The 26,767-nt window shown below is 40.0% G+C and overlaps 1 protein-coding gene across 2 annotated transcripts in view; it reads right to left on the reverse strand.

The window, feature by feature from the left end:
• Positions 1-26,767, reverse strand: part of RFTN1 (raftlin, lipid raft linker 1) — a 102,095-nt gene that overhangs the window by 11,769 nt on the left and 63,559 nt on the right. For both annotated transcript variants that reach the window (XM_074838496.1, XM_074838487.1), the window contains exons 5-7: positions 21,772-22,186; positions 16,194-16,397; positions 6,093-6,208 (exon numbers count right to left, since the gene is read on the reverse strand). In XM_074838496.1, the coding sequence (XP_074694597.1) occupies positions 6,093-6,208; positions 16,194-16,397; positions 21,772-22,186 (735 nt within the window). The remainder of the gene's footprint in view (positions 1-6,092; positions 6,209-16,193; positions 16,398-21,771; positions 22,187-26,767) is intronic.

A 26,767-nucleotide genomic window follows, 5' to 3' on the forward strand; every position in this document is an offset into this window, starting at 1 on the left:
TGAGTAGCATTCACCTCTGTCTCCACATCTAGGGTAAAATAAAAAAAAACAACCAAAAACCCCTCCTGTGCCCACAAAGCCCACTTCTCTCCATCACTTCTGCGGATGCAATTCTCCTTTCTAGCATATGTATAAACTAATCAAAACATCTGAGTGCTCCTGATATTGCCTGCACCTGTAACACACAAGCACATTTGCACAGCAACACAATGTTGCATTTATAGAAGCACATGATACGTAGCAAAAGCTCCACAAGGTGAACGTGTTGACATGGAGAGTTCTCCACAAAGGAAGCACGGAAGCATCTTATGAAATGTGTCAAACTTACCATTGCACAGGCAACGCACACATGATAGGACAATGCCACGTAATTGGCCACGGAGCACAAGAAATATGTGATCCATCAGTACATTTTCTTAAATAACTCTGGCATTTTTAGTTTCACAATTCCTGCAACAGTTGCACACTGTACCTTAAGGTGAGCATTGATCTTACTGTTTGGTCGTCAACTGTTCTGGGGAAAAAAACCCACATAGAAAAACACTACCTGAGAACTTGTATACTCCAGGGGGCCTTATCACACACAGCTTAATCATCTCCATGCAGCTTCCCCAACATAATTTCCTTTGGTTATAATTTATTCTCAAAACAAAACTTGGCGTTTGCAAAATGGCTTTGTGCACCACTCCCACCATTATGGAACTAATAATCTATTTCCATGAGAGAAATGCAGCTGAAGCACAGACCCTCTACTGCCACCGGTTCAGGCAGCAGGAGAGCAAACGTTGGCATTGCCCTTCACTTACGTGCAGGCTGTGTATGCGATTTACAGGGTCCCAGCACCTGCTTCTCATCCCTCAAAATGCTCAGGCCCCTCCCAAACCTGCCTGGCAGCAGCATAGGCTCAAAGAGGTGCATTAGCCAGGGCACTACTGCCTGCCCAAAGGTGACCTGCTGGGAAAAAGAAACGTGACTTGTGCCCTGTGTGGTTTTTTAGAAAGTGTAAAAGAGGACTGAAATACTTTTTCACAGCTTGTTCTTAAGTGGAAAGTTTAGATCTGGTATGCTCACTTTTTCCTGAAAGATTTTACGGGCGAGCAGATCTTGTCACAAACTTAAGCAAACTGTGACAGACAGGAAGTGAACATTTTATTCATACTGTTTTAAATCCTGTGCTTTTCTGCCTGTTTACTTCAAGTACCCTTTACTCACCTGGAAGAAGTGTTCACATTGTTAGACATTCAATACTGCCAGTGCCACAAAAAAGTATCAGGAAAGTTACAAGTTCCTATTGTTAGATTTTATTATTAAATTTATCAACAAAACCAAAGAAAGATTAGCCTGTGGATTTTAATCCTGTATAGAGTTCAGCAGACAAATATGTATGTATATATGCTGCTTTTGTATCTTTTATAAAAGAAAGAAACAAGAATTATAAAAACCTTTTCAAGGTAACAGGCTCCTGAAGGTTTTTGTTCAGCTTTTCTTAAAAAGCAACAAGGGGCAAAATGCTGAAATATTATGCCCAGGCAACATATATGTCCTTTGGGTGATAAAGAGGGTCATGCACACAACTGCTTTTCATGCCCATCGTCATCAGCTCCTTTGCTGACCTCGTCATGCCTTTCCCCAATGGCCAGAGACAGCAGAACATAGCTTAACTGACATATGACCTAAATCAGATTTACAGACAAATCAAATCCTCATTTCCAGAGAATTTGTTTCAAGGCTTACATTAATGCAACTTGCAACTTAGGCTCAGCAGAGATAATTTTAAAAATCTTTTGATATGTCACACTTTAAAAGGTTTATCATGTCCTACAGCAGACACTGACCCCATTCAATTCTGTCAGGGAATGGCAACACCATGATGTAGTTGAGATTTTATTTCATGTCAGTACACCAAAGATATGGTATAGCAGAAAATAAAGAAGTGATGAATCACCAGCTGAAGATTTTCAATGAGCATATACCTATAAATTAAGGACAGTATTTTCAAAATGAACAAGGCTTCAGAAGCAGAACGATGCAGAAATCTAAAATAAATGTTACAGCACTCAATTTTAAAGACAGTATTAGCTATTTTGTCTTGGGTAATGGGGAAGAAAAGGTGACAGATTAGAGTTGGAGAGAGGGAATCATGCAGGCTCTGATTAATCAGAACTGTCTATCCACATTTGCCTACACAAGCAGAATTAAAAGCATCAAACAAGTTTTAGGGCTATATCTCAGAGGCTGCAGTGGAACTAACATGCCCTGACATTTTTAGAGTTAAAGTGATAAGGAAGAGAGCAGCATTTTGTCATTAGAAGTCCTGTGGTCATTTGCAGGGGATGCCACAGCTCTACTTTGAGAAGAAAGAGTTAAATTACTCAGAGCTATTACATCCTGTCTGCTGCTTGGCGGGACCACATACTGTGACAGCTGCGAGCTTTACATCCTCTACAAACTGACATTTTACACACATACCAAGTGCATCACACTGTTCAGCTTGTTTTCTCTATTAGCCTTAGCAATTAAAAACGCAGCACTTTCTCTGCTAAGAGGTGTGCCAACCCCTCTCTTTTGCCTTTATGGTTAAACAGCAAAACTTTACCTTTTCATTTAGAAAGGTTCTCTTTTTATTACTAAGGGCATCAATACATGCTACATGTTTTCCTTTTTAAAACAGCTTTCTTTTGTTGTGGCTGAGATTCTTTTGTTTGTTTCTTCTTCTTAATTGGGATACAGCACAATAAATTTACATTCAGTTCAGACCACATCCGAACAAGTCCATGGCTTACCCAGATAATCAAATCTGATACAAATTTAAAATCAGGATCCATTATACACATTTATCTCATGCTACCCATCAGGGCTTCTTCCACTGCCTTGGTACAAACAAAAACGACAAATGGAAAAGGTTAATCTAGATCAGAACTGAAGCTATACCAAAAAAATAAGAAAGTCTACATTAATGAGTCATTCCACTACTCCATAATTATCTCTGTGATAATTATACTTTGAAGTACTTATAACAGAAACAAAGCCTTTACTGGCTTTCGGACATCATCTATCACTACTGAACTCCGTCTCCTTCCCTCTACATCCCCCGTTTTACCTCCCTTCCTCTGCCACTGCATTATTCCACATTTACGGTAAATAAAGGTGAATTCCGATGGGGTATAACAGAGAGGCGACTTGGTCTTCTGGGTACAACACTGGGCAAGTGCCTACAGATCCACAGGCTTCTAGTCTTTCTTTCATTCGATGACTTTACCTACCTATGCCTATTATGTCTCAGAAAGCAGGAGGCATGAAATATCCAGGCAGTTATTTAAATGTCAGGAGAAGAAAACAGAGGCGGTCAGTTCTGCTCTTCCTCTAAATAAGTAAGACCTTTGCAAGAGTTCCCCAATGCCTCAATCTCCTTCCTACAACAGGCTTTTTCTTCTCCGTATTCTTCCACTTTTGGCTGGTTGGGTAACACGTTCATAATGTCCCCAAAAGAGGGGCACTTGATCTCATAAGAGCAAAACTGCAGAGAACACCCAGCATCCAAATTTTAAATTACAGCAGAGAACAATCTGATCATATCGACAAGCTGTGTATATGTCATTTTCTGAAACTGCACATACCGAATCTTATGTCTTATATCTTATGGAACAAGACACTCTCCACATTAGCCCTCACACAGACACGGTGTGCAGCCGTACAGCTCTCGTGACATACCAGATGGCACTGAGAGGTTGATTCCTTAATCTGGTGACCAGCTGTGTCTCCAGCATGGAATTGCTAGAATTGAAGGCAAATGATACTCCACCTAGCAGGCCTCTAATGCTTCAAGGGGCCCTGCTAGAAGATACTCTTCTGCTATGTCCTAGTGTTTTGGTCACCACTCTGCCATCACAGGATCCCTGTTACCAGATGCTGTCCTTGTCATGTAGCTTGAGATAAAACTTTCTTGTGTCCACACAGAGCAAACCAAGAGGTGCATAGGGTCATTATGCATAACTCTGTTGCACTATCCTACTGAGACAGAGAACCTTTCACTGGTTGTTTAAGAGCCAAACTGGTTCACACCAAGAATCCATTTAACTCAGAAAGCTGTCTCCAACATGGCTATAAGTGACAGCTAAGGAAGAGGGTTTTTTTTTTTTTTATATATATATATATATATATACACACACACACACATATATATATATCAGGGCAACCGTGTAGGATACCTGCTGCAAATGTTTTGTGTACTTCCTCTCAGCACGTCTGGTTTAGTTTCTACTGAAAGGAATCCAGTTTGTGCAATATGAGACCATTCTGTGATGTTAGGTGAGGCATATTAAGTGGGGAATATCAGGGGTTCCTCAAAATGCACTCCTCATCTGAATTAAAATGTTTGTATGAACACAGAGATGGATAAGGTAGAGCAAAAACCAACATCACTTCCACCTGAACCCATCTAAACTTCTTGAACCCGCAGCATTCTCCAGATCTGTTGCCTGCTCCATAAAGAATTCCCTGAAATATCTCCTTTTTGTTTGCTTTGCACCTGGTTCCAACTAGTGCCATTTGACAGTCCTTAGTTCTTATACTGGAAGAGATGGCAGTCAATCCCTATTTACATGCCTCCCATGATTTAGGAGACCTCCACCTATTCCATTCTCTGCAACCCTTCTCTTTTCCAGGCTGAAAGGACACACCATGTAAAGTCTTCCTAACATGGAAGCTGGCTGTATCACTGATCATCCTCACTGCTCTGCTCTTTGAACAATGACAGTGCTAACACAACCTTCTGAAATAGGGTGCTGTCAAACCACGGCTTTTACAGCAGTATGTAGTAGCATATGCTTGCTGGTTCACCCTCTATTCCTTTCCTAACAGTTTTTAACATATGGTTAACATTAATGCTTCTTAACATTTGCCTTCTTGATCAGCACTGACCTAATGCACTCATGGAACCATCTGTCATTATCCCAAAACCTTGCTCCTGAGTGGTAACACCACAATTTGACCCTAAAAATGAACAATAACTCACAGTCAGGTCTGTAATAACTGGAATAACATTAAATACATTATAGGAATCGTTTGTTCAGATGCACATTAGCACAAGAAAAGCTGCCATTAATGCATTACACTGTTCTTCAAGAAGTTTCTAGCCATTATTATATGGCCATTTCTTGCTACACTATGAAGTAATTATCTAATAACCAAACTCTTAATCCTAGTCTCCTGGAATTTTACACATTTAGTCTAGCATCTGTCCCATTTTCCCTTAATCCACCCTTTTGGCATGTGTGTGCCTTGCTTGTCTGTTTTAGGATTTTACACTATTTGTGATATATTCCAAGTGAAAAGATCAGGTATTACCTTTATAGATACATAACATCTATTTCTGGCAGACGAGTAATCAAATAAAACAGGAAAAAACTTCTAAGAGTTACGCAACACTATCTTCTTTTCCCCCATGATCTTTTTGCTTCAAGTCACAAAGAATTTTAAGCCCAGCTTTTCAAATACCTATCTGTGTATCAAATTCACTGTGGAAGATCAGTATTGACTGATCTGATCTAAACAGCGTTTCTTCTGATCTGAGTGTGCACTTGGATCAATGAAAAGCCAATCTGTGACACACGTTGTTTGTTTATAGGGACCTATCCAGAATATACAGCTCTTTCCGCATATGAAGGAGGTCAGGTCAGACAGAAGCAAATGCAGTTACCTGTATATTCCTACTGCAGCTAAACCTACATAAAGGACCGCCTTCTTTAGAACTGCCATGCTACAGTGACTTGTGTGATCATGTTGCCCTGACAACCAATGGAGACCTCTTTACAGTTAATCTAGCAGACATCTGTATTTTTGGGACAGATAGCCCTGAGTTTCATTGCTCACCACCACTCACATTTCCTACCCCCCCCAAGAGATTATCAAGATCAAAAGCGCATCGTACAAACCTAGAGTGTGGTTGACTGGCGTTACTGTTACGTTGCACCCCTTTACCTCAGTTGCCTGTCTGGTACTGTTGAAGCACAGATCACTATGTGAGAGAGTCTGTCTCACAGTCTTGGAGTCTTTTGATTTACAAAAAAATAAAATAAAAACTGCACACATACCTTCAGGACAGTCCACTGCTCTACAACAATTGCATCATAGCCCTGCATGGTTTTACTGTCTTCCACAGCAACATCTTCAAAGAGAAATACTCCATCCATTGTACCATGTAAAGAATCTATGAAAACAGAGGGTTAACTGTAAGCTTTATGGAAGGAACCCGATGTGTAGTGAGGCATTTGAATTTATTAATAACAAATTCTTCCAAGGATATCAATAAAAACGTGCATAGACCTTCCTCTGACAGTCCAGCTCTATGAAATGAATGAGACTAATATCTCTAGTAGTTTTTAAGAGCAATCCTACCCTCTAATAGCAAACCTCAGAGTCCACTATGTTATTCCAGAGTTTGTCCTCAAAAAACACAGCTCTTCCATTTTAGGCAGGCAAAATTAATTCAGTCCTCAGTTCAGCAGTATTGCTCACCTACCTGATGGCATACACACACTTTGCGGGCTAAAGACCATGTATTATGTCAACGTTTCAAAAGGGCTTTGAAGGTACACTGGTATTATTAACTATACCATTCATTCACATGAGTCAGAACCCTACATATGGATCAGTCATTGCAGTTACAGTGATCTACATGGACTAAGGATGATCTGGCATATCTGAATGGTGTGAAAGAAAAGATACATTCCTAACTATTTAATCAATTTATGGAGGCATTTTGACCATCTGGTTTAGTGCCTCTCTATTCTCATTTGTATTCCCAGCACGTTCAGCCTTTTTTTCAGACAACACATACTACTAAAATTACTTGAGCAGCACTTTCTCCTGCAACTTAGCTGTATACTCCATAATCAGCAATCACTCCCATATACAAGAACTCAAGTTTTGTCAGCTCTGTGACAGAACGGAATCAGAATAACTGAAAAAAAAGACTTACCTTTCTTTGCTAAAATAAGCTAAATGATGAAGCAATAGAATATTTAGAAAAACTGTAAATAAGCAGTACTGTACTCTTTATGAACACAGAAAACTCCTCTCACGTTGTCACAAAGCGTGTTTTTCAGCCTTTCTAGTTTAAATAATACATTTATCCTGTATGACTGATTATAAAGACCTTGCTCGTCCCCTCCCCAGGTGTTCTATTTTGCATGATAGTTTCTTTACATTTGTAGAAAAACTGTGTTCCTTGCACTGGTATGATATATGGTTTTTAAATGCAACCACACATGCCAAACTGACAGATTTCTGCACTGACAGGAGAATCTTCTGGATACGTCTGCTTAGCTGTTTCATCAGGTCCTCCCACTTTCTCTGGTGGATGTTATGAGGTAAAGAAATGCCAGTGGGAAGGCATCGCTGCCTCCAAGGGAAAATGTGTATCAAACTCATAACCAGTTTCCACAAAGGAGGCACTGAAGAGGATTAAGAGGCTTCTTACCTCTTGAAGACACACTCTCAGTCAAAAGCTTCCGATGTCACTATATGATCTAAATTCAATTCATTATCTGGAAATCATAAAAAACCAGACTCCTACAGCTGGAGGCTTACGTCTACAAACACACTGGAGCAAGACTGTTGCTTCAGGTGTCAAGCATTTGCACACCCCCTTGCTTCTATTTGCACAGTCCAGTACTATCTCTTGCTGCAGTTTCAATCAAGTCATTAAGTTGTAAGTGAGCAGATGCAAATACCTGTATCTAAACTAACACAGCTTTTTTTTTCTTTTAGTTAGGTTGTGAAGGAAACAAGTTGTAAACCACTTACTAGGAACTCTCCTTGGGATTCTGTTGGGATATTCAAAGAAGTAGAAAAATACACTGTCTACCTTCACACTGACTGTCTCCCCAGGCAGATTTCCTGCAACTCCGTTTAGAATAAAGACAAAGACTGTTCACCACTACAGCAAACCAGTATTACACATTGCTCCGAGGAGGATGAGCTGGACTACAAAGCAGTAACTCCTGTCATCTAGATAGATTTCTCACCCAAGTGAGAACTCACATTTTTGTTGTGAAATAACAGGCCAAATCACCAAGTAGCTGGGTTACAGGTTACCAAACAGAGAGAACAAGCTTGCCACATTCAAATGGGTAAAAGATTTAGTTATCATATTTCATTCAGAAATGGCACTTTGTTAGACCCTACATTTCAAGGTGGGAACCAACTCAACTTCTGTGCAATATATCACATTCCAACAACCAAACCCATACCCAAATCTGTTTTAAGATGCATAATGTACAAATAGGCCTTTAATTTTCCAAAGCAGGGATGACAGGAGAGCCCCTAGGGCTGAAAGCAGAAACCCATGGATCCCTGCTAGACACAGACATCCAGATCTTGCCAGGAAGCTTTATACAGCGTTGGTGTACTGCTCCTGTATTGTGAATTCTCTTAATGAAATTCAGCGTTGCACTGTTGGCACAACTGCAGCTTGAGCTCGCCCCACGTGTTTGCCAGCTAATTAATAAGCGATCAAAACACAATCAGCATGCGTGTGTTTACACTCACTCGTAGATCATCCTTTACATTTCACTCTGCTGCGCATTCCACTCATGCAGTTCACAGCTTCCACATATGTGAACATTATGGCACATATGTAATGTTTTAGAAACTAATAGCTGAGCTCGTGAGACCCTACAGGCAGCAGATCAATTTGGCAGTATTACGTTTACAGTTGGATTCAATGATCTTAAAGGTCTTTTCCAACCTAAATGATTCTATGATTCTATGACATCGCTTCCTTGTTGGACGGACAATTACTGCTGAATGTTACAGCCAGTCAATACTAAGATCCATTAATTTTCTGGCCAGGAAAGAAACCTATAAAAAATAAGAAAACTGGAAGGGGAAAAATGATGAGGGAGATACAGCTGCTGCATACTGGTGTCTGTTCAATGGAGTGATGCTGATGAAAAATTCTGTAAGAGAAACTGGCTGATGACGCTCATTAAGAATTTCCCCCTTAACCATAACCAACCTCCTCCCTACCTGTCATGCCACAGTGTTTAAACTTTCATGCCATGAATGCACATCTACCAATTCTCACACCTTGGCCATACATCTTCCCTTTTACAGGTCATCCACTACTCTTCCAGATAAAAAGGGGAGGTAAAGAGTAATTAGATCATTAATTCCTTTGCATTTGGGATGCTGAGAATAACTGGGGAAACGCAGAAAGCAGCAGAAAGAGCTAACAGGGTCTTCTGGAGAACATGCACACATAACCCATGCTACAGTATCAGGATCAGCAGAAATCCCAGGGAAACTCTTACACAGAGGTGTAGAAGGGCAAGGAGATGGACAGATGCACTGAGTCTACCTGCAATACCTTTATCACACAGATGCTCTAGCTCTAAGAGCAACTTAAGTCTATAGTTACATGTTCTAGAGCTAGCCCACTAGTTGAGATTCACATAATCTAACATTAGATATTTATGATATAGAGGTCTACTGCTGAGTTAGTCATCCAAGGCTCTTTTTACACCTGATGGAGAGAAATAACCATTATTTCATTCAAGATCCATTTTCATAGAATCATAGAATAATTCAAGTGGATGGGGACCTCAGGAGGTCTCCAGTCCAATCTCCTGCTCAAAGCAGGTTCAATACAAGTGCAGAGCAGATTGCTCAGGGCTTTATCTAGTTGCATCTTGAAAATCTCCAAGGATGGAGACCACACTTTCTGGGCAGCCTCTTCCAGAGTATGACTGTGTTCATGAGAAAGTTTTTCTTTATATCCAATCAAGGCCTCTCTTGTTTGAATTTACGTACATTTTTTTCTCACCTCCCTACCTCCTTCTCATCCTCAGTCAAGAGCCTGGATCCATCTTCTTGATAGTCTCCTCATATGCACTGCCAGGCACTGTTAGGTCCCCCAAAGATGTCCCTTCTCCACGCTGAACCAATCCAGCTCCTTCAGTCTTTCTTCACAGGACAAGTGCTCCAGCCACTGAGTATCTTGTTGGCCCTCTGCTGAACTAGCTTCAGTTTGTCAGCATCTTCCTTGCCCCCTTTGGGGAAGGGCCCAGAACTGGACACAGTATGTGGTCTAGATGCAATCCAATAAGCACCAAGTAGTGGAGGATAATCACTGTCTTTTATCTGCTGGCTATATTCTTGTTGTTACAACCTGGTACACTGTTGCATTCTCTACTGCCAGGGCATACTGCTGGTTCATCTTCAGCTTGCTGCCTGCTAACATCCCCCAGTACCTTTTCAACAGAGCTGCCACCCAGCCAGGCAGTCCCCAGCAGAGGCAGGATATTTGTCCTCATGGAATTTCAAAAAAACTCCTGCTGGCACATTCTTCCAGCCTGCCCAGGTCTCTCTGGACAGCAGCCCAGTTCTGAAGCACATCAACTGCACCCCTGAGTATAGGATCATGTGTAAATTTGACAACAGCAAGCCCATTGCCTCCTCTGCATCATTAATAAAGTTGTTTGTTGTGGTTTGAGCCCACAGGGCAACTGAGCACCATGCAGTCGCTCACTCACCCCTTCCCCCTCAGAAATGGGAAGGAGAAAATAAAGTAAAAGGCTCAGGAATCGAGATAAGGTGAGGGAGGGATGACTCACCCATTACAGTCATGGGCAAGAGACAGAATTGTCAGGGGAAGAAAAAGAACATTAATTTAATTCAAACAGTAACAACAACACCACTTAACAGACAGAGTAGGACAGTGAGAAGCATTACCACATCTTTAACACCTCCCCCTACCCCTCCCTTCTTCCTGGGCTCAGCTCTGCTCCCTATTTCTCTATCTCCTCCCAGTCAGCAGTGCAGGAGGCAGGGAATGGGGGTGTGGTCAGTACTGTCACTTCTTCCTCCGCAGAGGGAAGACCCCTCATATTCTTCCCCTGCTTCAGCGTGGGATCCCTGTCATGGGAGACAGTCTTCCACAAACTTTCTCTGACATGACTCCTTCCCACAAGCTGCAGCATTTCCTGTGCTGCTCCAGCGTGGATCCCTCCTGCATGTTGCAATCCTCCCAGCATCAAAGTACAGCAGCAGGTGCTTCTTCCCACAGAGTCATGGCCTTCTTCGGGCACAGCCATCTGCTACAGCGTGGGGTCCTCCATGGCATGTGCTCCACCAGTGATGTCCATGGGCAGCAGGAGTGGGGGGGGGTGGTCCTGACATCTCACCACAGGCTGCAGGGAGGGTACACCAGCACACCCTGCTGCCCTTCCTCCCCCTTTCTTCCACTGACCTCAGTGTTCACATATGTGTCCTCCTCACAACTCATCCTCACAACTCCCACTCCTCCTCCCAGGTTCCCCTTCTTAAATATGTTATCACTGAGGCATGGCCACTGTCGCCTGGCCTTGGTGCAAAGGTGTGTCCATCTTAGAGCTGGGGGAGCTTCGAGAAGCTTCTCACAGGAGGCCACTGCTGTAGCCCCCTCCACTGCTACCAAAAAGCCCCACCACACACACAAACTCAGCACACTGTTAAACACAACAGATCCCAGGATATATCTCTGTGTACTCCACTTGTTACTCCAGGTAAAGTGTAACGTATTAACCACGACCCTCTGAGCTTAGCCACACAATCAGTTTTTTACCCATCTAGTTGCCCTCCTGTCTAGGCTTGTAAGGTCCTAGCTTGGATATAAAAATATTGTGGGAGCCACTGTTGCACTTCCTTGACGAATTCACCTAAAATGGCATATACTGCTTTTCCTTCATTCACAAATCCGGTCATTTCATCACAAAAGACAATCAGTTTCATCAAGTATGACTTACTCTTGTTAAATCCATGCTGACTGTTCTCAATCACCTTCTCTTTCACGTGCCCAGAAATGTGTTCCAAGGGGACTCACTCATTTACCTGGAAATGAAGTGAGGCTGACCACCCTATAGGTCTCTGGATTGTCTTTTGACCTTTTTTTAAAGGCAGGCACAACCTTTGCCTTTCTCAAGTGTTGAAAAACTCCCCTGATCTCCATGACCTTTCAACGATGACTTCGAGTGGCCTTGTTACAACATCGGCCAGCTCTCCCACATTCTTGGATGCAGACCATTTGGTCTCAGGAACTCAAGCAATCCCTGTCTTGATCTTCATCCACTGCTGCTAGTCCTGCATCTCCTTGAACCTTGCCTCTAAGCTCAGAGGCCAGTAAGACTGTCAGTGAAGACTAAAGCAAAGGAGGCATTGAGTATCTCAGTCTTATGTAGGTCTGCTGTCACTAAATCACCCACTCCAATCTCTCTGATCTCTTTTAGATATTTGATGTAGGATGAGGTGGATCACAACACAAATCCTACTGACTATATTGGTATAGGCCTAGATCTCCACCAATTTTAATGGCACTCTCGGGTGACAATTCATATGCAGATACCTGCAGCGTCTGCCCTGCCTACATTTATTCAGCTGAATTTTACCAAATGTATCTACGAAGATCAGCCCTCTAAAGCTTTAGATGGTGAGTTGGTCCTTCCAGTTTCCACTGTTTCTCATGCAAGGTATCTCCTCATTCTGATGAAGTGGTATTCTGTTGTTTAACTAGATTTAGCTCCTGGAACTTAGCCTACATTAAAAAGGTCTTTAGTAATTTCAAACATTAGTTCATTTGCAATAGGGCAATAAGGAATGCCAATAAAACAAACCATTTTGACTTTGCTGTTTGTGGTATCATTTCCCAATCTCTACTCCTGAACTGACATAACTTCACTCTTTCTTAAATAAAAGGCTCTGAACTTAAAGGTTACAATCACTGTCCTTCCCCTGAAAATGTTCCATTACCACTGAATTTTTTATTAAGGTATCCTACTGTGCACAAAAAGCTATTTTCACTGGGTTGTATAAATATTTGATGTAGCTTGGTTGATGAAAAGCTATTTTGATGTTCTTGCTTCTGATTTACAAGAAGCATACGAGAAAAGATTTCTTACTTTACCATGACAGCTTTCCTAGCGGGCAACAATTTTCCCCTTGTTGTCTTTGAACTACAAATCCCCGTTATCTAGGAAACTAACCTTTAGGCTGCTGTTGCTCTCAATGAGGAAAACTAGCTATCTGTGGCTTTATGTGGCACGTGACCTGAATGTTGGCCTTTGCTTCATATTTATATTCCTCCCTCCTCCTGAATCTTTTCACCTTCAGTACACACAGAGAAAAATAATCCCATATTGATGATAAAACTCCCAGACACTTCAGTGGATAAGGTGACTATATCTGGCCAAATGCATCACTGGTTCATCTCTGTCAGAGGCAGTGCAAATACAACACAATCAATCTGACCCTCTGAAAACCTGAGTACTCCTCTTCCAAACAACTCACATTTTGTTTCATTTGCTTTAAGTACTGTCAATGTTTTCTGGATGGTTGGCTGGCTTTTTCTACGTTTGAAAGACAGGAAATTCACAGACAGAATGGTAAAACAAATACAAGAATGCCAGGCATTTTAAGACCTGCAGTTCAAAACAACTGAAGATGAGCAGGCTTGTGATTACTCTAAGGCATCAAAATATAACCTTAGCTTTGACTCCTCCTCACACTGCTGATTGGAGACTCGCTGTAATAGGAAAGAAAGAGACCCTGCCTGTTGCATCCTTTCTATTTGCAATTGTATTAACCTGTAGCTTGCTGCTACAGTCTCCATTTCTCACTAGAAGAGGGTAAGGGTGAAGCCCTATGATCACTTCAGATCACTAGGCAGGATCAGTTTACACCTGGGACTACAGACAGAATTAGTAATGACATAAATTGGATGAAAAACACCAGCAAGTAACTGAAGTCCAAATTTAAATAACTGTTATTTGTCAACATAGGAACATTCAGGGACCAAGCAAGCTGCTGTTTCTAACTTACTAGCAAAATCTGAATACATTTAATATATGGTATAATTCTTTGTGGTTTACATATTGTAATTTGCAATTGTATTATATTTCTGGTTATAATTATCTGGTACAATAAGCAAAAAGAAACAATTGTTACCAGTGAACTTTAAAACTCTTCTAAAGACTAATTATTAAACTGTTGGCAGAAGGAAGAAACAGATTTATGACTACTGACAATCTGGAAATCTTCACTTCATTGGGCATTCCAAGGACAAGGGGGAAAAGAAGAAGATAATGACCCTGCTTTTAGGTCTAATAAGCAAAATAATGGATTTGTACTTTAAGCCAAAGAGAAAAAAAAACAGCCCGCAGAACAAAGAAATGTGATACAACCAATTAAAAAAAGTGTGCTAATATTACCTTAATTCAGAAGAGGATTAATCAGTGAATAAGGAGACCAGCTATGAAGAGCTGGATAGGCTGCCATAAAAGACTAGAAAAAAGTAAGGAGCTGAGAAGCCCTCAACCCCTTCTTTCTTCCCTCCTCCCTACCCTGGAGTGTTTCATACTGGCTGGCATATGAATGAAAAGGCTGTTCTGTTTCTCTGCAGCAGAGGAAAAATTTAGGATTTAAATCATAAACATTTAACTCCAACTGATAGCAACTTACAGATGTTCTTAGCAAATGTTCTTCTAATAGCATGGGCATGTTCATGGCGTTTTAACGTAACTGTTCTAATTAATACACTAATTAGAAACCTTAACTCTGAGCTTTTTGACTTCTAAACCTATTCTTCCTATAACTGTAAAACACTAATAAAAATGTTTATTAATTGTTCATCTTCAATCTCTAACTTAATCCTGAATCTGTCCACTTTTACATAATTCATTGTCCCATTTGCACTGAAGCTTTACTGTCATCATTCAAGCCTACTTTATCTACGTCTGCAGGCAGTTATCCAGCACTCCTCACTCTGGCATCCAAGTACATGAACTTCCCCTAGGCCTCTGTTATGTAAATGAACTTTAGAAGTTTAAATAACAGAAAAATGCTGTGTTTAAAGCATTTTAGAGTGCACTGATAAGCAGTTTTTATTAAAGAAAACACTGAGCCTAATAGAGCCAATTAGGTTTACGTCTATGAGTTGCAATTTATACACATAAAGTAAATGACTGTTTGTTTTTAAGCAAGTTAACTAGCAATTACAAGGCTTTCCAGGAAGCTGTGTGGAAGCATTCCATCAGCTGAACTTTAGACCTTCCTTTTTTGCTACTTGCTTGCAAAATGAAAAATTAAGATTGCCTCTTAATATCCTGATTGACTTTTACCAGAACTGACTCATATTACTGTGTTTTGTCATGGGTCCTGGAATTGTGGCCAGCAGCAAAATGGGAAGATGATGCTCTGGAAGCAGTTCCCCTGTAATTTTGAGGTACAAACCCACTAATCTTAGTAGCAGCGACCAATCTATGGATTACCACATTCCTTTTGTAGAATACAAACCAAACCAAAATCACATGAAAGATTCAGTTATAAGCACTTTAACCATGAAGTATAGTAGTCACATAATTTTCCAGTAAAATTAATCTGGCTGTAACTTCAACATTTTTATATTTGAGTACTTCCATTGGTTTGCTCTCAAGGTCCCCTGGTTATGCCTCTCAGATCCCTACTATGCACCAAAGTCTTTCTTTGTACAGCAGGCTTGTCTTCAAAGCCATGGTGGCCAAAAGCATAGTACAGACTGGCTACAGTATTAAGCTGGACTCAGTGCCACACTTTCACAACATACAAAAATCTATTTTTTTATCTTCTCTTCTTAAATTAAGACCAACATTTATCCATCACTCATATGAACACACTAGCTGGGATGAAACAAACATAGAAGACAATTCTGTAAAACATTGTGTCAAGGTGGAAAGGGTCTCTGCAAGAACTGGGACTAACTGACTACACGCTGGCCAGATGAAACCAGAGGGTCCTTACACCGACCTACAATCAGACCCAGATGCAGTTGTGGCTGGACAGCTAAGAGGAAAGCCACTTTTCCATTTATGTCATCTGCTTTACAATCTTATTAGTTTAATTCATTTTACTTGGTACTGTTTATTAACTCTGTATATTTCTGCAATTACAGGATCATTTCTAGTATGTTTATAAAATACAATACATGATCTGTTTTCCTTATTCAAATGCCAAAATACTTCCTGTGCTTTCATTCCATTTCACTGAAATGGGCTGATCTGAAACAAATCTGCCCCAAGCCTATATTAAAGCACCTCCCAAATGTCTTCTCTTCAAAGATAATGACCTCTATTAGAGGAGAAAGGAAAATAATCACAGCATAATGCTTTCTGTAATTTCCATACCATTTACCATTCCAAGGCTGAAGATGGCGTTTACCAATGAGCCTCCTTTCCTGAAGTGATCTGTCATGTGCTCCAGCCAATTTGCTTCTAAGCTGTTGACAGTTTGCCCATTCCGGGAGATCCTCATAGGAATAGTCACTGTATAATACTGGCTGCATCTTTGTGGGGTTTTTGGCTTGTTGAAGAGAGCGAAGATCTCTGCTTCTACCAAAAAGCAAAAAATGGAGTAATGCAACAACCATATCATAATATTTCAGCCAAAACATGTATAACCCACTGTTTGGCCTTGCCCAATTACACTGTGAAACTGCAGAAAGTACTTTGGGATGTGGTTCTCTCCTTAACACATTTCTGCAGTGTCCAACACAGTAGGCTCCCAAACCCTAATACAGTATTTTGATTGCTGATACAATATTTGTTACTAATAATGCATTCACTGTTGATAATAAAACATTTAAAGACAGTAATACCTGAGTACTAATGCACAACCCCCTCACCAGAGTTATCAGCATAAACCAAGATAGGAAAATAGCACAAACTGCTTTAAGTACTGTAGCAGTCACAAAATCACTAAAATTAATGCACAGAGCACCTTTACTTTTCTATAGAAGAGGTGTGACACTGAGGACAGTTCAAATACAAAATCTTACTGCAGATTTAGGAGGAACTGCATTCTGTAGATCATGGCCATTAAATTAAAGTATTAAATAACCTGGTTTTGATAATACAATGGCATGGAACCAGCAAGTAGTAGTCTCATCTAAAGAAAATGCAATGAATCATTAACACAGAGACTATGCTAGCTGGTTCATTGATTTACTCTGGGTCTGAGCCAAGGTGAGACATTAACCCAAAAGAAAATTAATTTTGAAAGGGGAATCATGAAAGGTCTTACAAATGAGAACATTAGAATTTCTAGACTCTGCTCCGTATCTCCTTTAGTAGGAGCAGTTAATGTAGGTACCATCACAAAAAAGTCATTGTTGACAGCAAAGTCACCTCTGTGCTCGGCAAGATCACGGAGCAGATTCTCCCAGAACCTCTGCTAGGGCACATGGAAAATGAGGAAGAGATTGGTGACAGCCCACATGGCTTCAGTAAGGGCAAACCGTGCCTGACAAATTTAGTGACCTTCTACGACAGGGTTACAGAGTTGGTGGACAAAGGAAGAGCAACCAACATCATCTACCTGGACTTGTGCAAAGCATTTGACACTGTCCTACACGACATACTCATCTCTAAATTGGAGAGACATGGATTTGACAGATGGACCACTCAGTGGATAAGGAATTGGCTGGATGGTCACACTCAAAAGAGTTGTGCTCAACAGCTCAATGTCCAAGTGGAGAGCAGTGATGAGTGGCATTCCTCAGGGGTCAGTATTGGGACTGGCGCTGTTTAATATCTTTGTTGGTGATGCAGACAGTGGGATTGAGGGCACCCTCAGTGAGTTTGCCGATCACACCAAGCTGTGTGGTGCGGTCGACATGCTGGAGAGAAGGGATGTGCCATCCAGAGGGACCTGGACAGGCTGGAGAGGTGGGCTCGTGTGAACCTCATGAAGTTCAACAAGGCCAAGTGCAAGGTCCTGCACATGGGTTGGGGCAATCCCAAGACAAATACAGGCTGGGAGATGAGTGTATTGAGAGCAGCCCTGCAGAGAAGGACTTGGGAGTATTAGTGGATGGAAAACTGACTATGAGCCAGCAATGTGCGCTCACAGCCCAGAAAGCCACCTGTATCCTGGGCTGCATCAAGAGAAGTGTGGCCAGCAGGTCAAGGGAGGCGATTCTTCCCCTCTACTTCACTCTCATGACACCCCACCTGCAGTGCTGTGTCCAGCTCTGGGGCCCCCAACATAAGGAGGACACAGACCTGCTCAAGCGGGTCCAGAGGAGGCCACAAAGATGATCAGGGGGCTGGAGCACCTCCCCTGTGAGGACAGGCTGAGAGAGTTGGGGTTGTTCAGCCTGGAGAAGAGAAGGCTCTGGGGAGACCTTATAGTGGCCTTCCAGTACTTAAAGGGGGCTACAGGAAAGATGGGGAGGGACTCTGTATCAGGGATTGCAGGCATAGGATGAGGGGTAACAGTTTTAAACTGAAAGAGGGTAGATTTAGATTACTTGTAAGGAAGAAATTCTTTCCTGTGAGGGTGGTGAGACACTGGAACAAGTTGCCCAGAGAAGCTGTGGCTGCCCCCTCCCTGGCAGTGTTCAAGGCCAGGTTGGACGGGGCTTTGAGCAACCTGGTCTAGTGGAAGGTGTCCCTGCCCATGGCAGGGGGGTTGGAACGAGATGATATTTAAGGTCCCTTCCAATCCAAACCATTTTAAGGAAAAGAAGAATAAAAAAAAAGAAAAAAACAAAAAAGATGAGCTGTCACAGCCCTGAATTGGAAGCAAGTTTAAGTGCAGATTGACCTAAATTCTCAGAAGGGTACAACTGTCAATAAAATTACCAATAAAAAAGTATGTGGGCATTAGTATTTTACTTATTAATGGAGATGAAAATCAATGATAAAATTTCTATTGACTTCCAAATACCAAAAATTCTCCCAAAATAAACTCATACAAAAGGTAAAGGCAGTATATGAAATTCATTCATTCATTCAATAAGCTTCTGTTTCCAAGTTATTGTATTCTAAGTTCAAGTATTAAAGTAAAGAAAGAGATGTCAAGACAAATGTTAAGATTAATCTCTAACAAACATCACTGAGCAAGAAGTACTGTGTACTGAAATATTGCAAAAGATATTAGAAGGGAGATGCTCAGAGACAGGCTGGCAGCACTTGAAGAAGAGAACAGGAAGCTCACAATATAAACAAGCATGGAAAAGAGACCAAATCTCAGACTTGAACCATGATTCACATAGAGTAAAAAAGGAATAAATTGGTAATAGGAATCCTCTTGCTGTTCACCACTTGTTTAGAAAGAATAAAATTATGGTAATCGTAACTCAGAAGAGCATATACAGAAAAATTCTATGATCATTTTGATTCTGATCCCCAAAATAGACTCATGTTGGAAACTGAGATCTTTCTGGTGCATATTAAGACATTATACTAACAATGGCAAATCATGGAACTGAAAATCCATAGGGAAATGATAATTTGGATTTGACACTGGGCTGTTGACAACATGCATTTAAGATGTGTGGGAGTCTTTCAGTGGTTGACTTGGTTTGTCACCATTACTGAGTGTATACTATATCAGTCCTAACCACTGTCTGAGACAACAGTTTTCACCAGCGAGCCTGACTGCTCAAGCATGGACAAAGACACCTTTAGTTTGGCTGTAGGTAACACAGCACTTTTGGACATACCATTGGAATATCTGTGCCTTGTTCACAGGCAAATAAACAAGCACTACAAAATATTCATGAAAAAAGAAGAAGCGGCATCAAAATAGCATCTGTGAATAGTATAAAACCTAAAATAAAGAACAAAAATAAGATTCCACAAATAGTAAGAAATATACGTTTTTTTCTGAAGTTTTATGTAGGGAAGAAGGAGTTCAAGAGTGGTAACTTCCTATGGAATAAGTAGGCTAATTGGAAAAAAAACCCGAACACCTGATGCTTTCTATCTTCATGTTCCCAAGGAAGGATGGAGAACTGGTGCCAAAGACTGAAATACATTTTCCATGGGAGGAAAGGGGACTGCTGTAATAACAAAAATTCATACAAGAGTAATAAAGAAATCAGCAATGTTGTACAGGCAATAGATTTGGGAAAATCCTACTGTAGGTGAGCTGTGACATAAAGCTGCCTTCTCAGACCTTCAGTCTTGGAAAGTATTTGCAAAACTCACCAACTGAAAAAAAAGTATGAGAAATAAATAAAGCCAAAAAAACACTCAGAGAAAGAAAGATAAATAAGGAAACTAAATGCAGTTTTAAAATAAACCCTCTTATCCAGCAAATCAGCAGCTGTAATAAAATCCTGGGGTGTTATAGATAGAAGTTGGGAAGATTGGAGGTGATCATTTCACATTACACAGAAATATTAAGAACATGGTTACTTGCAGCAAAAGATTTTCACTGTTCAATATGGACAAGAATAGCATTAAAAAGATGATTAAACTTGCTAGGTTAACTCTCTCAAAGACAGCGTATATAAACAGAACAAACTGGTCTGTTAGGCTTGGAGATAACTAATTTAGGACTGTAAAACTAAGGAAAATTTTATAATGTGTATGATTCTAGTGTAAACCAGAACAAATTATTCAAATAATAGCTATGCTTTGACTGAATCTGGGTGCTCCCTTTCCTAACAAAAACTGAATAAAGTACGGTGAAAGGTTACCAAAGCGTGATCCAAATCTGATGGCAAAAAGCTAATTACTCCAAAATGCAATGGAAACCAATAGTCCAAGGAGGGTACAACGCAAAGTCATTCTTGGTCTTAGATACAAAATCCCCAAAGGGGTAGGATTGTTTGACTGAATCTATGTAAGACATAAAGAATAGGGATAAATTAAAGTCAAGGACAGTACCAGCTGAAAGGAACGTAGATGGAATTTCCTTATGTAGCTTTGTAGCTTGTAAGGAAAGTAAGCAAAGCAGTAGGAGAAATGATTGTACATGCTGTTTTCTAGGATTTAAGCAAATACAGGAAAGAAAAATATTTTGAGGTTTAAACTGGAAATGGGGCAAGAGTATTTTTTTCTGATGACTTTTCATTTTCTAAATTACTCTGGTCTACATCCTATTTTGAACTACAATTCCTGCTACTGAAGTAACCTCTGAGCAAGAAGCACCTTAAAGGAGGGTATTTTGAGACCTCAGCCGAGACTTCTGGTTTTTGATGGCATAAAATGACATTTAAAAGTGGACAGCAGACCCAAGGAAAAATATGTCAAAGAAATAATGAAAACTGGTATATGAAAACAATCTTACCAAAAAATGAGAATTGGAAGGCAAATTATTAGGAGCACCGTTACCAAGAGGATCTTTATTAAGAATAGCAAACATGAGCCATTAACAAAAATAACTGTGGCATTCCAGAATTTACAATTCTGACTTTAGCACTGACCCCAGCCTGACTACAGGATACTAGGAGACTTCAGAGTCCAGATCACATATATTCCTGCTGATCCTCATGTGGTTTAATTTCAGCTATCTGGTCACCTGCTACAAAGGGGCTAACTGTGATAAGTCTTTGTGACTTATTCCTTCTACTGCTGCAAAACCCTGTCAGGCAGATTAGCAGAGCTTTTTATTCAAATAGACAAAAAGGATACAAAGATCAAGAGCTCTCAGGGTATCGCAACAAATACAGAAATGAACCAACTCAGCTGAACAGCATATAAAAATAAGTCTTTACACTCAGGCATACAAACGGGCCATAACAAAGTTGTACCTGCTTGTACTATCTCTTCATTTGCCATCAGACTTACACTCGGTCATTGTGAACCGTGTAACCATGCTGAATCATGTTAAGTGGCTCGTTTGGTGCATCTTTTCTTTGCTATCACAACGGTAAGGTCCTTCCCACATCCCCACCCCCCAAAAGGAGCTGGGAATGTAATTGAGGCAATTTTAACCTGGCTTTTATGTATGAGAGGTCACTACAATACTTACTGCCCGTAAGTGGTTTTAAGCATCGTGCTGGTGTTTCATTCTCTGCAAGTCCATTTGGCTTGTCTGCTGCTTCTGTTACACTTGGGTTCGCATGTTGAAACTGTTCTTCGTTTCCCTTTGCAGACTTGAGATTCAGCTCTTCAGCACCCTGTCCTTCACCTCTCCAGCTCTCCCTGGATGTGGCACATTGGTCAGCACTTTCGTCACTTGGTGCTGGAGTATTGCTTCCATTAATTTTCTCACCATCTGGTGAAGCATGATCCTCGGGGTAATTTGAAACATTTTTATTATCTCTTGATTGCACAGAGTTGTTACTGGCGGGTGTCAGGGAGGCGCTCACAAGACAGTTCTTTTGGGCATGGTACTGAGGTATAATTCCAACAAATTTCAAGCCTTGACTTGCAGCATCTTGAATCTAAAAGTCAAAGAAGATTAGATTTTTAACTGTCAAGCTGTCTTAGCTAAAGAGAAATACAGAATATAACACCCTCCAAGCCAGCTAGCATGTTGGTTTGCTACTTTTGTCCACCACCACAAGAAATTGACAATTTACACAAAAAGTTACATTCTAGAGAAGCAGGATGAAAAGTTTGCTAAACCATCTGAAATAATATGAAAGTGGAGAAAAAAATAAAAAAGAAAAAAAAAAGGGGGAGAGAGAGAGAGAGAGAGAAAATGCCTACGTATTCCTTCACAAGGGATAAAGTATCTTTGAAAATTTTATTTATGCTAAATTACCAGAAATGGTATTAGTCACAAAAAGTTTTAGTATCAAACTTACAAAGTCAAGGACTTGATATTGTATCTTCTGCTGTATTACGTCTGTGATTATGACATTTATGCAAGAAAATGTTATTAATTCTCTCTGTTATATGCACCATTATAACAACAGTTGTTGTTTGTCCTATTTTGGATTGAGATACAAATGGCAAACTTTCATATAATGAGTACATAAAAGCAAAGCTATTTTAATACATCACTTCTGGGAAGATACAGAACTCGGAATAGAAAAAGGCATAAGATGAGCTAAGAAGAAAAATGTAAACTAAGGGGTGGTATTAACAATCCTTTATGCTTTAGGTAAAGGAGGAAAATGAAGGAATCAAATCACAAAAGATCCTAAGAAAAACACATTGGGCTAGTAGTAATGACAATTAGATAAAGCCAGAATTAACTAAGAAAGTTCTGAGACAAAGCAGAAAGAGCACTACAGATGCACCATCCATTCAAGTCACCAGCCTCACACTCCTCAAACACAGGAGAAGCTGCAGTGAAAGCCAGAATTCTGTGAAAATATATGAGTGTCTGCTGACGCATTTATCAAAATCACCCACCGAAAAGGAAAGGTTTCCATGTAATGTATGCTCTTCATATAATATAAAGTCTAAACACACATAAATATTTCAAAAAGAAATGCCTTGAGAATGGAGAAATAATTTCACTTTCTCTGCATACCATGTAATCCCAGAGAGATAAAGTGTCTTAACTATTCTCTGAGGCTCAATTTAGTATGAATGTATGTTGAACAGTTCAGGCCTTTTTTTTTTCAACAGCAAGTAAATAGGAAGAATTTTGTACAGTTTTATTTTATTTTTTTAAATTTAAGAGGAAGCTCATTTCTGCATCTTCCCTACCCAGAATTTATTTTTTTTAAAAATGAATCATCTGCTTCCTGGTAACATGTTACTGTTCTGAACACACAAACCTACAGATACCTGATCAACAACAAGAACTTCCTCTTTCAAATCACTTACATTTTCCATGTTAAATTAACTCTTGATTTCATGATCACAGGAACTTAAACAGAGCTCTCCAGGAAACAAGGCAATGATCTTCACAGGTGTTTAGCCTGGTGAGCATGGGATGCTGACTTAACTAAAGCTCATTGCTAAAGACAACAATAACCTCCAAATAAAAATACTACTAGCAGTATCCTGATCAAATGAGCATCTGTCTACACAGAAAGTTAGCATGTACCTAGCTTGCTCAGAAAGGTTTAAGTGAATGTCAATGATAGATTCATTCATAATATGCTTAATGGTCCTGACTCCCTGCTGTAACTTTACAAATACTTTTTTATAGTCAAAGATTTACGAATTCAGTTCACCTCTTATCACCCATTTACAGGCACACCACTACATTTGTTTAGTAGGTTGTAGGGCAGCTAATTATAGAAATTTAACTAGTATGCAACTGTTAACAGTTTGAGGATAGTACATATGTATTAATTTTATTGGTCTTTGTCAATAAAGACTGCTTGTCAATCTGTATCAGACTCTCCCACGCTGTGGTTTGGATGAGAACAGCTTGCACAGCTATTGTAGCAATGTTTTACAGTCTTGGCTCACTCAAAAAAAAAAGTGTTTGTTCTAAGGAATACCTGATGCTGCCTTTTTTCTTCTGAGGCTCTTGTTCTCAGAATGGAAATAGAGGAACTAAGGACTGAATGACTGTCTAAGCCCTATCACCCTAACAGTTTAGCAGAAATACTTAAAAAGAGACTGTATCTTCAAGGCCCTTTCCCAACAAGTTAATTGGTAGCATACAGAACACAAAAATCTTATTTAAACCTGCATTTCAAATTTTCCCAATTACATAAAGGAGCACCAAGCATCTCATTATTTTCAATAAAGGCAATTAAGCAGGAAATGTTACCTCAACAGTGCAATGTAAGCTGCAGAACAGCAAAGTGATGTATCAGCAGACGCAAACAGTCTTTCCTTCCAACTTTCCACAAAACCATGAAGAGGCTCGCTCTCATCATTAATAAAGTATAAAGCCTGAACTTTTTCAAACTACAAACAAAGACAATTTGATTTTTCAGCATCTGTTGAGAGCTTAAATAGTACAAATTTTCAGTTGCCTTCACATCCAGAATGAATGTCATCCAGTATACATTCACATTTCCTGTTTCCTGTATTTGAAATACTGATTATTTGAATTATAAAAAACAAAAACCCAGGCTTAAACAAGCACAAACCTCAGTACCCGGACAGATCATGTTCAGAAGCTACCGTGGGCAGAAGGGCTGTTTCTACCAGTCACTTGCAGGTTTTGGACCCTTTGAGGCATCCTGCGCTGGTACGCACAGACAGGTATGTCTGTTCCAGCCTTTTGGGAAAATATCTTAACAGATGCTATGTTGGGAATCAGTAAGAGGGCAGGGAGAAAGCAGGGGTAAAGCTGAACTGAATGGGAAGAACATGATGCTACTCTGACAGGGTGACCCAGACATATTCCAGATCAGATAAATACTACAATTACTTGTCTTTATGTGCCAGTTTAGAGTACTAACAAACCATACTAACAAAGGTCCTTGTCATACTACATTGTATGAATAAATGAGAGGAAAAAGCATAAAAAGCAGAACAACTGCATCTCCACTACTTACCACATCAGAAAAAAAGCTAGATTAAAAAAGCCCTTACATTAGGTGAGTCATGCTGATTTCAGTTGCTTTACTGGCCTTTTTTTGTATTTTAAATATGCTACATGCTTGCTCTTACATTTTGGGAAATTTTAAAAAGGGAAGTTCCAACAAAATTTAAAATAAATTTTTAAAAAATTCTTTGGTTCTTTCCCCAGATAGGAAGAGAAACATTTTTATTGCCTCATAAAGTGCTGCTTGGATGACATCAACCACAAGTACAAGAACAGGCCTCCATCACAAAAAATGTTACTGTTCAACAACAAAAGCAGAACTTAACTCATTTATTTCAATCTGGATAAACCCCTAAGTGGGCATATCCAAATTCATTTTTAACTGGTTTGCAACAAATTGAATTTACACTAGTTTAAAAATAGAACCTGCTTAAAGAAGGGGTGAAATTTCATGTGTACAGAGGGCCAAGGCAGTTAAAGAAGTTAATGTCATCCCTGTAATTTGCTTGATTAGAAACCTGGCATTTTCCCCAAGGGTAAAAAAATGACAGATTTAGCCTTTGCTATCTGTGAAATAAATATCAAATCTCCCACTAACTGCAGTAGGAATAAGCACCATGTCCAACCCCAATGTCACTACCTTAATTGAATTTTAGCTGCGGCACTTGCGTTAACATTCTTAACATTTGTGAAGTGTTATTGTTTACTTCAGAACTGACTGCTATTTTTATACTGCATTTGGAAAAAAGGAACCATCAGCAGCACAAAGCTGTGTCACTAAACATTATGTTGATGTAGCAAATTTATGTCTCATCTTCTTTAATACTTCTGGTTCTCTTGAAGGCTCCCTACCTAACTGGAAAATGGCCACCAGTCTAATTTAAAGATCTGTAAAACCACACCTGGCGAAAGTATGGCTGAATGGAAACTACTTGTTTTTAAACTATAGGCCTCATGGCCATGAAAGAAATGCAGAGATTCCAGGTTGAAAGCTCATTTTGAACAGCCACATACAGGTTTTCTTTTCAAATCTGTTTAGAATAAAGACACTTGGTAAGTTCACTGTACAGTCCACATTTGTTTGTGATTCTGCATTTCTTGTTGTATTATCAGCTCTGAAACAATCTCCATTATGGTACTACTTATAAATACAGAAGCTCGAGGGTATAGATCCCATGCTGAACAGAATCATATATTTTTGTCAGCTTTGGTAATTGCTTACAGGGAGATTCTGTACATTTCTCCCACAGGATGGCACACAGCAAATCAAACACTTCTCCTAAGCTCATGATAGTATTCCACCCACATCAATAAACGTTGGAAATAATGCACAGCAATTTAATAATCAGGATCTCTCTCTTAGATAAGGATTTTCAAACAAATGATTTAATAAGACAAGCATTAGGAATTTCTCTTAAGTCTTGTATGCCAGCAGCTGGACATTTCTGGGATGCATCCAGAGGAAAAGCAGTTTTACTAATGTCATCAAGGCACTTCAGTTTACAGCAGTCCTAAATGGTCTCAAGGCTTACACTTCCGGATGATCTGGAAAAACACACCTTCAAAACCTAGGCATTAGGACTGAACATTACATTAACAGATTTGCTATATGGTT

Source organism: Strix aluco, chromosome 1 (assembly GCF_031877795.1).
Source record: "Strix aluco isolate bStrAlu1 chromosome 1, bStrAlu1.hap1, whole genome shotgun sequence".
Lineage (NCBI taxonomy): Eukaryota > Metazoa > Chordata > Aves > Strigiformes > Strigidae > Strix > Strix aluco.